This window comes from Myotis nattereri, assembly GCF_964212035.1.
Source record: "Myotis nattereri genome assembly, chromosome: 8".
Lineage (NCBI taxonomy): Eukaryota > Metazoa > Chordata > Mammalia > Chiroptera > Vespertilionidae > Myotis > Myotis nattereri.
Genome location: NC_138083.1, coordinates 52,395,456 through 52,406,935, shown reverse-complemented (window position 1 = coordinate 52,406,935; position 11,480 = coordinate 52,395,456). Strand labels below are relative to the sequence as shown.

Genomic DNA, 11,480 nt, shown 5'->3' with positions numbered 1-11,480 from the left:
TTTTAGTAATTCATGGGTAAGTGCAAAGCAAGAGGTTTTTAAAATTGAAACGTATACTTTTAATAAAAAATTCAAGATGGACTTAGCTCATCACACGAAAATGTGGAAAATATTTAATTTGGTCCCTCTATGAAAAGTGAATTGATTATTTGGTCAATACAGACAATTAGGGAGAAAATTGACACACTGCTACTGCAGCTCTCTCTAGCTGGGTTATAAAATGAGGTCTTCATACATCATTGCAACGTCTCCAATTCAATTAAGTCCTTCAGCATCCCCACCTAGAAGTTTAAAATGTTTATGTGCTCTGGGAATTTGGCCCTCTGGTTTCCAACACGTGTGTTCTCTCCCAATGGGTAACCTGTATCTGTCTTGTAGAGACGCTACTTTAAAAATTCATGGAAAAACACGAAATCTAGGCCAAAATAAGTAAAATGGCTTAGTTCATACAACTTATATGGGGCAAACTGAGGGGCAGAGATGCGAGCAAGGCGTTTGGGGGACAGGGGACCAGGAGCCTGGGGCTCAGAGGGGGCACTGAGCGCCTCCTCCCCGCCCCCCCGTTCGGTGCTTGAATGCGCTCACCAGCAGCCAGGGATCCCCACGCGGCTCAGGGACCCGGCCGTGCCCCGCCGCCCCGGCCGCGCTCGGGGTTGATTCGTACCACCTTGCAAGGAAGTGAACGCTTCGCACGGGAAGGGGAGGCGCCTGTGCCGGCCACCGGCCGGCGCGCCTCCGAGAATGCCCGGAGCTGCTGCCGGCTCCCGGCCGCGGTGAACGTGGGGCACACGGGACCCCTCGGCGCCCCCCTCACCCTTCAGAGTAGTCAAATCCGGCTTTTAGAGCGTGGAGAGGGTGGGGATATCCGGTGCCTCCCCGGCGCCGGAGGAAGGGGGAGGGCGGAGAGGCTCCCTGGCCAGTCTGCGCCGATCAGATTCAAACCAAAACAAAAAGATTAAAGGAGCAGCTACCGGGGCGGCTGCGATCCTCCGGCCAGGACCCCGGGGGTGGCGCGTCCGGGAACGCCGGGGGCTGCGACGACTCCGGGAGCTGCGCGCCTGAGGGGGAGCGGGCGCCCAGCGCGGAGGGGAAGGGGGGGAGCCGAGGGGAGGGCGAGGGCCGGAGGAGGGGCGGACCCACCGGCTCCGCCCGCGCCAAGCCGAACTCAGCTGCCCGGGCTGGTCGCGACCTTGGCCTGCAGCGGCTCAGAAAGCCGGCGGAGGCGCGGACCATGCTGCGGCTGGCGCCCGCCGCGGCCCGAACTATCGTGGACATGTCGTATTCCCGCCACTTCCTGGACTTCCAGGGCTCCGCCATCCCCCGCGCCATGCAGAAGCTGGTGGTGACTCGGCTGAGCCCCAACTTCCGCGAGGCCGTCACCCTGCGCCGGGACTGCCCGGTGCCACTCCCCGGGGACGGAGACCTCCTCGTTCGAAACCGGTGAGCCCGGCGCGCGCCCTCGCCCCGGCCCCGCCTCTCCCGGGCCGTCCCGTTCGCCTGCTTCCCCACACCCCGGCGCGCTTGGTGCACAGCCTGACTTTGCGAGATTCTGGGAAGTTGAACCCGCCGCCATCTGGCGAAGGCGAATGTAATGTGACTGTTGCTGTTGTGAATATCCGATGCCGCCGAACGTCCTCATAACTGGGGGTTATTTTAATTTGGGATTCCCCTCCCCTCCCCCAGTCCTCCCTCCTCCCCCTCCCGCCCCCGAAATAAAACCGAGGGGACCCAGAAGCCGAGGCTTCCCGCCTGGCCCACCCGCGCGCACCCAGGGCTCCTGCGTTCACATAGTCTTTAGGGTGGAGCAGGGACAGCCTGGACCCAAGCTGCGACCTTTAGGTAACGTGCTTTGAAGAAAGGAGGCCGGGGACCAGGCTGGTCTTCCTGTCCGCTCCAGGTTGGCAGTAGCCGCGCAATGGCAGAGCCTTTCTTTGAGTGTGTTGGTGTGCACCTCGCTGGTGTCGTCTGCGTGTTGTCAGTGATGTGTGACTGCTGTCCGTGCCCCGGAGTGTAACGACAGGTCAGGCGTGTGGCGCGCGTCCTCGGCGTCTGGGGCGGGGGCATGGCTGCGTTTGCCCGCACGTTCTGCAGACCTTCGGGGACACTGGGGTTCTTGCCTGACCTCTGTCTTTTCCTCCCCTACACTCCGCACCTTAATGTGTTTCCGCCTCACTAATCTTGGGTAACTGTTGAGGCAACAGGAAGGAACGAGATCTTACTCCGTGGAGCCAGGCCCTCGGGTCTCTCCGGGTGGGTCCACTCCCCGCGGACTTGCAGGCGGGGCGTGCCTGGTGGCTCCATCCCCTTCGCAAGAGCAGGACTTCTCCGCCTGCTCGGCCCAGTCCGAGGGGTTACAGTGTTGCATGTATCAGGTTGAGTAATACTCCGAAGGGAGGAGAAAGTTCTGATCGTAACTGTGTTGTAAATTGTGTGCTAGCAAGTACTCTCAGACCCCTGCAAGGAGTAGCTGGATGCAACGTTTAATGAGTCCATTTTGGAGATTCATATCAGCCTTCCAAATAATATTGCAAGACTGAAGAATTCTGCTCTCAACATAAAACTTTTGGAAACGTGTTGGAAATGTAAAAATTTAGTGAACCAAGGATGGGATTGAGTAGAGATGGGATGTGTGTGTCCTTTAAAAAGTTTGCTACCGTGGAAACAGCTTCAGAGGATTTTCTTCATTATGGGATGCAATGCTAGGGCTGTTCAGGACATGGGTCCCGCCAAGATAAAAAGGAGGGCTTGTGTGTGTTCGGAAATACAAAACACACCAGTGACTTGCTGGAAGCTGAGAGGAGGGAGCCCCAGGCTGAAAAGGCAAAAAGTTTCAGATAGGCTTTTGTTTCCTTTTTCTGATGAAGTACACTATTGATTGATCAGTGATATAAACACACACAGCTGCTTGAGTAAAACCCCTTTTAGAAAGGGGTTATGGGATGGGAGGGGGCCACTGAGCCTGGCGGGGGTGGGGGGGTGGTTAGAGCACTACTGGCGGCAACTAGAGGTTGGGACCACCCTCCAGCCGCTTGGGTGGAGGTGGCTCCAGCCCTGCATTGGTGCTCTCCTGGCCTCTCCCCCCAAGAGTGTACATCAACTTCTAGGATGCCCCCCTCCTGAGACTCCTCTCCCTTCACACTCACAGTCTCCCCTCACTGTCCCCTTCCCCACTGGGTGTCAGGGCGCCCCTGGAGCTGCCTCACTAGCTTGAGTCTTGGACTCCAGGTCAGTGCTCTGGACCACCGACCCTCACGTTTGGAGCTCATCGCTTTGGGTTGCTTTAAGATCCATACCTGTTCCCCTCCACCTATGCCAAGAATCTCTTTAATATAAATAGTATATTGATATGTACAACTTGACCTCTAACTTCTACCTGGAAGCCCACAACAGAAAGAAAATGGAGCCAGTTTTCTGCCTGTTGGCAGGGGGCAGAACCTCTACTTCCCCTCTCCCCTGCTCTGCTGGCAAACCTGCTCCTATCCCCCAATTGTAGGAAGATCCCTTATTCTTGCACACAAGGTCAGCGGAGGTGGCATTTTACGGTCTCTCTCTCTCTCTCTCTCTCTCTCTCTCTCTTTAAGAATAGAGGCTTAATAATTCACTGAAGGTTAGTTCATCTTAATTCTAGGCCAAATCTCCCCAGAACAGTGTTAATTACATGAAAATTTTATGCATGCGCTTCTCCTTTCTATCATGATAAAACTGCTCTGGAATGACTAGATTAATCCCAAATTTACTTATTTGGAAAGGTGTGTGGAGGTCTGACTTTTTCTTTCACTTGGACCACTTACACATCTCATAACATTTCAACAGAAAATACAGATTCTTTCTTCGCAGGGAGGGAAGTGCTTTTAAGCTCCACAACCATTAGAATAATCAAGTTCACCATTTAGGAAAGGTGTGAGAAGGGTACATAAACTCCCCCATAGACCTACAATTGATGTTCCTTTCTCAGGTCTCACCTTCCTGTTTCATACATTTGAGGACAACTTCAATGTCCTGTCCATTACGGGATCTCAGAAAAGAAAAAGAAAGCGAGTAAGACTCCCTCCGGTGAAGTCAGTTTGAGCGCTATTTTTAGCATTTTTAGTACCATAATGACACATTATTTCGTTTCTAAATATTTCTAACGATTTTCTGCTCCTGTGTAAGAAAATGGGGCTGAGTTTGCGGGGAGGGAAAAGAGGAGGGGGAGGGGATGGGGAAGGCGTTTTTTGATAAAGGGTTTGTTGCTCACGGGAGGGGAACAGTAGTATTTCTTCGGATTCTCCAGGCCAAATTGTTTTTCTTTTTCTTTCTTTCTTTCTTTTTTCTTCTTGTTATTTATTTATTTTTAAAATAAGTAGCTGGTTTGGACGACTTTGTCTCCCAGTATTGAAGGCATTTGCTTCGGACTAGAGTCTTCGCCTTGGGTTTTGTTCAGAGAAAGCGTCCCCCTCCGCCCCAAGGACTGCCCTGTTTCACAATAAACATGACGAAGGGGCTCAGCACTTTTTAATATAAATAAACGGGCGACTCTAGAAGCGTCTATATTGGGGGAAAGCCCACCTCGTCCTGAGGTTTCTCGACATTATTCTTTTGAGTGGATCCTGCCGTCGGGTCGCCGGAACCCTCATTAAAAGCACACATTTTAAATTAAAGGGGCACAAGCGAGCCTCCCAGCGCGCGCATCCTCCCCAGGGGTCTTTCCCCTCTCGCTCCCCCTTCCTGTCCCCTGCTCCCGACCCGGGCCCCCTGTTCCATGGAGCCGCTGCTCTTGAACTTGCTTCTGGTGGAGTGGAGCTCAAGGGCTCCGGACCCCCCAGGCAGCTCTTCCCAAAGCCCAGATAAGGACCTAGGCGCATCCGGGCCCTGGCGGGTCCCCACCACCCTGGAAGGCCTCGCAGCGTCAAAACAGGGGTCTGGGGAAAGGCGGGGGCCACGCCAGAGGCCGGGAGACACTGGAGAGGGCGAGGTTTGGGGAATCTAGATTCGCCACCAGCCCGAGATTCCTTCACCGCTATGCAGGCGATTAGAAGACAACAGGGCGGTTGGGAGGAGGGGGGGGTCACGAAATATGGGGGTGTCTAGGAAGCCAAGGTCAAGGTCCAGCCTCTAGCGGGTCTCTGTCCACGGGCTTTGCGCCTAGCCACGCAGGGTGCTCAGGGCTACCCCAGAACTTGACCTGCCCTGGGCTGGAGCGCCATGGTGAGAGCGCCCGCAGGACCCCTGCCTAGCCCCGGAGGCCGAGGTCCCGGGTGCGGACCTGGGCCACGGCCCCTCACCCCAGCGCTGGCTGCACTGCCCCAGCCGCTCCTGGAGTGGGAGACAGTGATCCTGCCTCTAGTTGATGGCGGTGGAGAAGCCACGCGGGACCAGAGGGTCGGGCAGTCAGAGGCGGCCCTCAAGTCCAAGGGAGGCTGCCGGGGAGCACTGACTGCTGGCACCCAGCAGGCAGACCCTGGCGCACCAGGGGGCTTCCGGGGAGACGGAGACCGGAGGCCACCTGGACGGGGCGTGCGGTGAGCCTGCGGGTGTCCTTCCCTGCTCTGGGGTGCGCCAGACGCAACCGCAACCTCTGACTTGATGTTTTAGGCAAAGCCCCCATGGAAGACTCAAGCTTCTGCTGATCGAGGGCAGCCACCCCAGCTCCCAGCAACGCCCCACTGCCCCCTCCCCCACCGCCACCACCCCGCACACACTTGGCCCTCTGTCCCCTTGGCGTGCGTGCCCCCTCTCTCAGCGTTTCTCCTGATACGTGCGCGGCTGGGTTTCCCACCTCTCCTCTTGGAAGCGGTAAACCACAGCCTGGGAGGAGAGGAGCTGGGGCTGAGTCCTCCTCCAGCACCGCTTTCTGCTCACGGATCCTAGGTGGGGAGTGGGGAGGGACCCGAGGGGCCGGCCAGCACCGTGGAGTCCCTCCGAGTCCCAGGCGGGGTCTCCCCACACAAGAAAGGCTCCTCTCCAGCTGAGGCTGTGGAAACGCCAGAGGGACCAGACTGAGGGGGCTGGGAAGGGTTAATTGCGGACTCCCCACTTCTCAAGCAAACCTCACTTCACTTTCACCGCAGGAAGCCTTCCCGGAGTTTGCCTTCCAGCCTAGGCTGGGTCTCCGAGAGGCGCTGCAGCTGGGCTGGGCCCTGGCTGCTTCTAGGAAGAAGGCAGCTGGCTCTGCTCTGGGGAAGCTGGCCCTTTTTACAAAGACGGGGCCTTGAGAACTGAGTAAATTTCAAGGAGAGAGAGAGAGCAGCCTCCCCCTCCTCCCCAAATAGAATACAAGCATCTTGGCATTAAATGCCAAATGGGAAACCTGCAGAAACCATTTCCCCATTTCTCATTACTGCGTATCCTTTATGGGAATGGAATTCTGTGGCTCTTAGAACTCAGGGAGGCTGTGTGGTATGCTAACTTCTGAAAGCTGCCTGATGAGCTAGAAAGAAACGGTTTCCTGCTTTCTTTCTACAGTATGCAGAGAGCTCGCAGTACTGGAGACACACAGGGCAGAAGCATCAGGGAGCATTTTTAAGGGCAAAGTATTACCGATAGACCTGTGGAAGTGGATCCTGGCACAGAGCAGTTTTAGTTTATTAAGTTAAATTAAAAGTGAATTATTTTAAAATGACCTACTTACCAGCTTTGCTCCTGCCACCAGATAACACCATCCTTTCAGTTCATTACAGGTGGAAATGACATTTTTAGGATCCTCCATTATGTGCCTAAGCCACCTCCTGACATTCTTAGTTGACGACTTTTTTTCCCCCCCTTATGTATCAGGATATTTCTGTTATGAGGTATACTTAGATGAAAAAAAGCTGGTAAAAGTACTGGCCTCACAATTAAATTGACTCTGGATACCAAAGTGAAACTAATCATCTGGTATTAATCAACTTATGTCTCTGCTTCTTGTTGAGGGAAAATAGAGTGACGATATGCTTTCCTTTTCATCTGAAAAGGACTGTAAAATGTTGAATGTTCCATAAAATCTCTCTCCTCTTATGAGACAATTTTTGCTCAATTAATCAAAGTGCATATTTTCACACTGGACATCGTTACATCAGAAAGAAAATTTGCTGCAGCCACTCTAACAATGTTTTGAAACCACCCCTGCAGTAATGACCTTGCACATTCCATCAATCTTTAATAATATCATTGTCATTACTATTATTATCTGAAGTGTTAAATTGTGGCCAAAATCAATACTAGTGTACTTGGTTGAATATATTTTATCCCACTGTTGTTTTTAACATCTTTGTTAAGAGGCCAATTAATTTCCAACTCAGCTCCAGTGAAGTTTGTGGATAAGAAGGCTTCCTGACATTTTTGTGGGTGTGTTTTGTTTTTTTGATTTATTTCTCCTTTTAAAAGAAAGAGGAGGGAAGTAAATGACATATGAAATAAATAACTTGATGTTTTAAAGTGATTGAAATTATTTCTAAACTGATGACAGCAAAACTCTGGTGGCAAATCACTGTTGAACTAAATACTCATTTAATTTCTTTTCCTCCACTGAATATCAGGACTGGTTTTTTCATATTCTATCAGAATGTATGGCTAAGCGAGCCCCCCACAGTCACCGAATTAGAGGGATTTTTTGAAGTGGACTATAAAGGCCTTGAGAACAAAACACCTTAATATATTTTTGTGATTGTTTTCTTCTAGATTTGTCGGTGTTAATGCATCTGACATCAACTACTCAGCAGGACGATATGACCCTTCAGTCAAGACCCCCTTCGATGTAGGTTTTGAAGGTGTGGGTGAGGTGGTCGCCTTGGGCCTCTCCGCCAGTGCCAGGTACTCAGTTGGCCAAACTGTGGCTTACATGTCACCGGGCTCTTTTGCTGAGTACACAGTGGTGCCGGCCAGCATTGCCACTCCAGTGCCCTCTGCCACACCCGAGTACCTCACCCTGCTGGTAAGTGGTACCACCGCATACATCTGCCTGAAAGAGCTCGGCGGGCTGAAGGAAGGGAAGAAAGTGCTGGTGACAGCAGCGGCTGGGGGGACAGGCCAGTTTGCTGTGCAGCTTGCAAAGAAGGCCGGGTGCCACGTCATTGGAACCTGCTCTTCTGATGAGAAGTCTGCTTTCCTGAAGTCTGTTGGCTGCGATCGTCCCATCAACTATAACACTGAGCACGTGGGTACCGTCCTGAAGCGAGAGTACCCCGGAGGCGTGGATGTGGTCTATGAATCCGTGGGGGGTGCCATGTTTGACTTGGCGATAGATGCCTTGGCCACCAAAGGGCGCCTGATAGTAATTGGGTTTATCTCTGGCTACCAAACTCCTACTGGCCTTTCGCCTGTGAACGCAGGAACATTACCCGCCAAACTGCTGAGGAAATCCGCCAGCATCCAGGGCTTCTTTCTAAACCATTACCTTTCTGAGTACAGAGCATCCATGGACCACTTGGTCAAGATGTGTACCAGTGGAGACCTCGTGTGCCAGGTGGACCTGGGTGACCTGTCCACAGAGGGCAGGTTTACTGGCCTGGAGTCCGTGTTCCGGGCTGTCGATTACATGTACATGGGGAAAAACACGGGGAAGATTGTAGTTGAATTACCTCACCCTGTCAACAGCAAGCTGTAAAAACCGAACAATGGCATAAATCAGAAGAAAAAGGAAGTGGGTACTTGATGCTTCAGAATCACTCAGATCAATTTATTTTCAGTCATTAATGGAGATAATATTTCTTAAAATGAAAGTAAGTTGTTACAACATAGGTTTCTCTTTTTCTTCCCTTTTTTTCTTTTTTTACCCCTCTCTTGAAAGAAAAAAAAAGTGCTAATAAAACTTCCCTCCATGGCTCAGAGGTAAAACCTTTACATTCAACCCTTTGGTCATGGACAGTCTCATTCCAGATTTTATTGTTCCTGGGAACTAAATTAATTCCTGATGGGAGAGCTGATCAAATCAGTATGTCTTCAGCTTGATGAGATTTTAAAATTGGTCTTAAAAATAGTTCACAAATTCTTTGCTTTGGGAGAGTTTGGTCTTGGGCTAATGAGTAGTTAATAAGTGAGAGACACCGCAAAATATCAGCACTATTTCCGAGTGCACATTCTGAGGAAATGGCCCTTTGTAGCCTATAAATCACTAGCCAACTATCCAAACAGAAATTTGGAGGGATTCTTCCAAAACTTTGATTTTGTTAGATTATTAGCAAAAATGATCAAGCAAATACAGACCCATCTAAAAGAAGTCAATTGTATTAGAGGCTTTTGTGCCTGCGAGGCACATGTGGAATGGAAAATTTCACTCCTCCCTTAAGCAAATCGGTGCTGAAAACGTACACAGGCAAAAAGCAAGGTTGGGAGAGAGGACAACAGATTCGGGGGCTTTAAGAACTTAATACACGTCCAGGAAAGGTGTGTGTCCCATCCACAGTGAGGGTCTGCCTAACAGAACATGGGCCACGCAAGGGCAGGCCGCTCGGGGCACACCGCGGGAGGGTCCTCGCAGACGCCGGGGCAGAACAGAGCAGACTGCACGGCGCACAGTCGGGACCAAGATCTACAGCAAGAACACACTGGCTCTGTGTCAGGCTGTCTGGCATGGAAGGTGTGTTTCACCTCTGATCATGGGAACAATAGCAGCCCCTGCTCCTAGTTTTCCGTTTGACTTCTCCCAGGTTCTGGTGGAGTGAGATGCCTCTTGTCCCGGGCATCTGATGTCACACATGAACGTAACGAGTCAAGTGCCTTCTCTTCTGAATCATGCCTGGAGCTGATCCGCCCGCCTGCTAACCTTCAGCTCACCAAAGACGGCTGCAGCCTTCCTTGTGGACTAGGAAATCCCACGGCGCCTCTCTGATGGAAGGCAGAGCCCGCCAGATGATTTCACAGCCCGGGGTTTCCGCATATCTCACGTGCTAAATAAATAGGAAGACAATTAAAGGCCCAGAAAACTTGGTGACCATATTTAATTTTTCTTGCCTTCCATCTGAGGAGCAAGGGACTGCTACTGCCCCATAGCTGTTCGTATCTGTTTTACAAGATTTACTCATTTTCAGGTACCTAATGTCGCTGCTAGCATGCATGCACAACAATACAATTTATATGGTAAATGGGACCAAATCACGGCTTCACTGAATGTTATGGCTGCACTGAAGGGAAATGTCACGGTAAATAGCTGCCAAATTATGGATCATGCCGAAGTGTCACAACTGCACTAAAGACAAATGGCACTGGAGGCTATTGCCACCGCGGGCCTGTGAGTTATGAGGGAGGGTAGCGGCCTGATGCGAGGCTCTTTGTGTCCTCATTACAGCAGAGGGTTACCGGTGCAGGGGACAAGGGAAGCCGGTCCAGTGCGGGGCTTGGTTATTAATCTGTCACTTTCAGCCCTAGCGGCTGTGGCAGAACAGAGAGAGGGACTCAGCCTGGCTTTCAGATACACAAACACACAAGGGAAGGGGACAAGTTTCACGAGCGTAACCACCGGAAATGGCTGGTCACGGAAAACCGTGTCCATCAGACCATCTCATCAGAGCATAGTATTAAAGTGAACGCGGTGTGTGTCTGCTGGCTGGGTTGCTCCTTATGCAGGTAGACGTGTGACGTGGGAAATCTAAGCAGAAATGCACTGCTCCCTTTGTGGCGACTTGAGGGGGGAGGACATCGCCAACTAAATTGCTTCTTCTAAACTGAAGTGTGTCCCGGTTTCTTTCATTTTAATGGGAGGGTAATAAAGATGAAAGACCAACATTTTTACTGATGGACCCCTTAAGCTACAGAATAGAAATTTATTGTGTTTTTGAAGGAATACACTAAATTCAGCTATGTAAAAAAAAAAAAAAAGTATTTTTTTTTTCAAACACCCAGGTTTGAAATAAAATCTAATCTGAAACCCTCATGTTTTCTCTCTCCCCAAACTAAGGAACCACAGCACAGGCTGTTTGCATTTAATCTCAGGAAACAAGCATGAAAGATTCCGCCCATTCAGATAATGCCAAAAAGATGTTTAAACTTTTTTTTTTTATTCTTCTGAAAAATGATTTGTAAATTGAGGGTCATAGTTCAGCACCAGTTTCATCTTCTGGTATTATCATTCAAGACTAGCCTCTAATGGGAGGTGAAGTGGTGCAAAGCTCTCAACACCTTTCTTCTGAACTGTATTACATATCACAAAAGTACATCCATAATTCAGGGCAATTGTCAGTCTTTGTTTTAGAGACAGGGCTGGGGCTGGGCGACCGCGCTGGATGAATTATTCCCTGGTTCTCAGGGTGGCCTCTTTGCACGTCAGCCTGGAGGTCTGGGGCTGGGCCGATGGAGGATTTGCCTCTGGTTGGTGCAGAGAGGAGGGATTCTCATCCCTCACCACCCCCTCGATCTCACATTGGTTTAGCATGCAAACACTACAACGGTGTCATTTCAATCCCTCTGACGACGACTTCTGCTGTTGACTGATTTCAGCATTTAAAGAAATCGGAATAGTTTACAAAACAACACAAGTTTTGCATGATCTGTTCGATAAATTGTTATTCTGTGATTGCATCTGAGTG

The 11,480-nt window shown here is 50.9% G+C and overlaps 1 protein-coding gene across 1 annotated transcript; it reads left to right on the top strand.

Annotated features, from left to right (window-relative positions):
- The first annotated feature begins 1,102 nt into the window (after positions 1–1,102).
- Positions 1,103–10,813, top strand: PTGR3 (prostaglandin reductase 3). The gene is made up of 2 exons (XM_081097796.1): positions 1,103–1,440; positions 7,639–10,813. The coding sequence occupies exons 1-2, from the start codon at positions 1,232–1,234 to the stop codon at positions 8,561–8,563; spliced, it is 1,134 nt and encodes a 377-aa protein (XP_080953922.1). The 5' UTR covers positions 1,103–1,231; the 3' UTR covers positions 8,564–10,813.
- Positions 10,814–11,480: the final 667 nt, after the last annotated feature.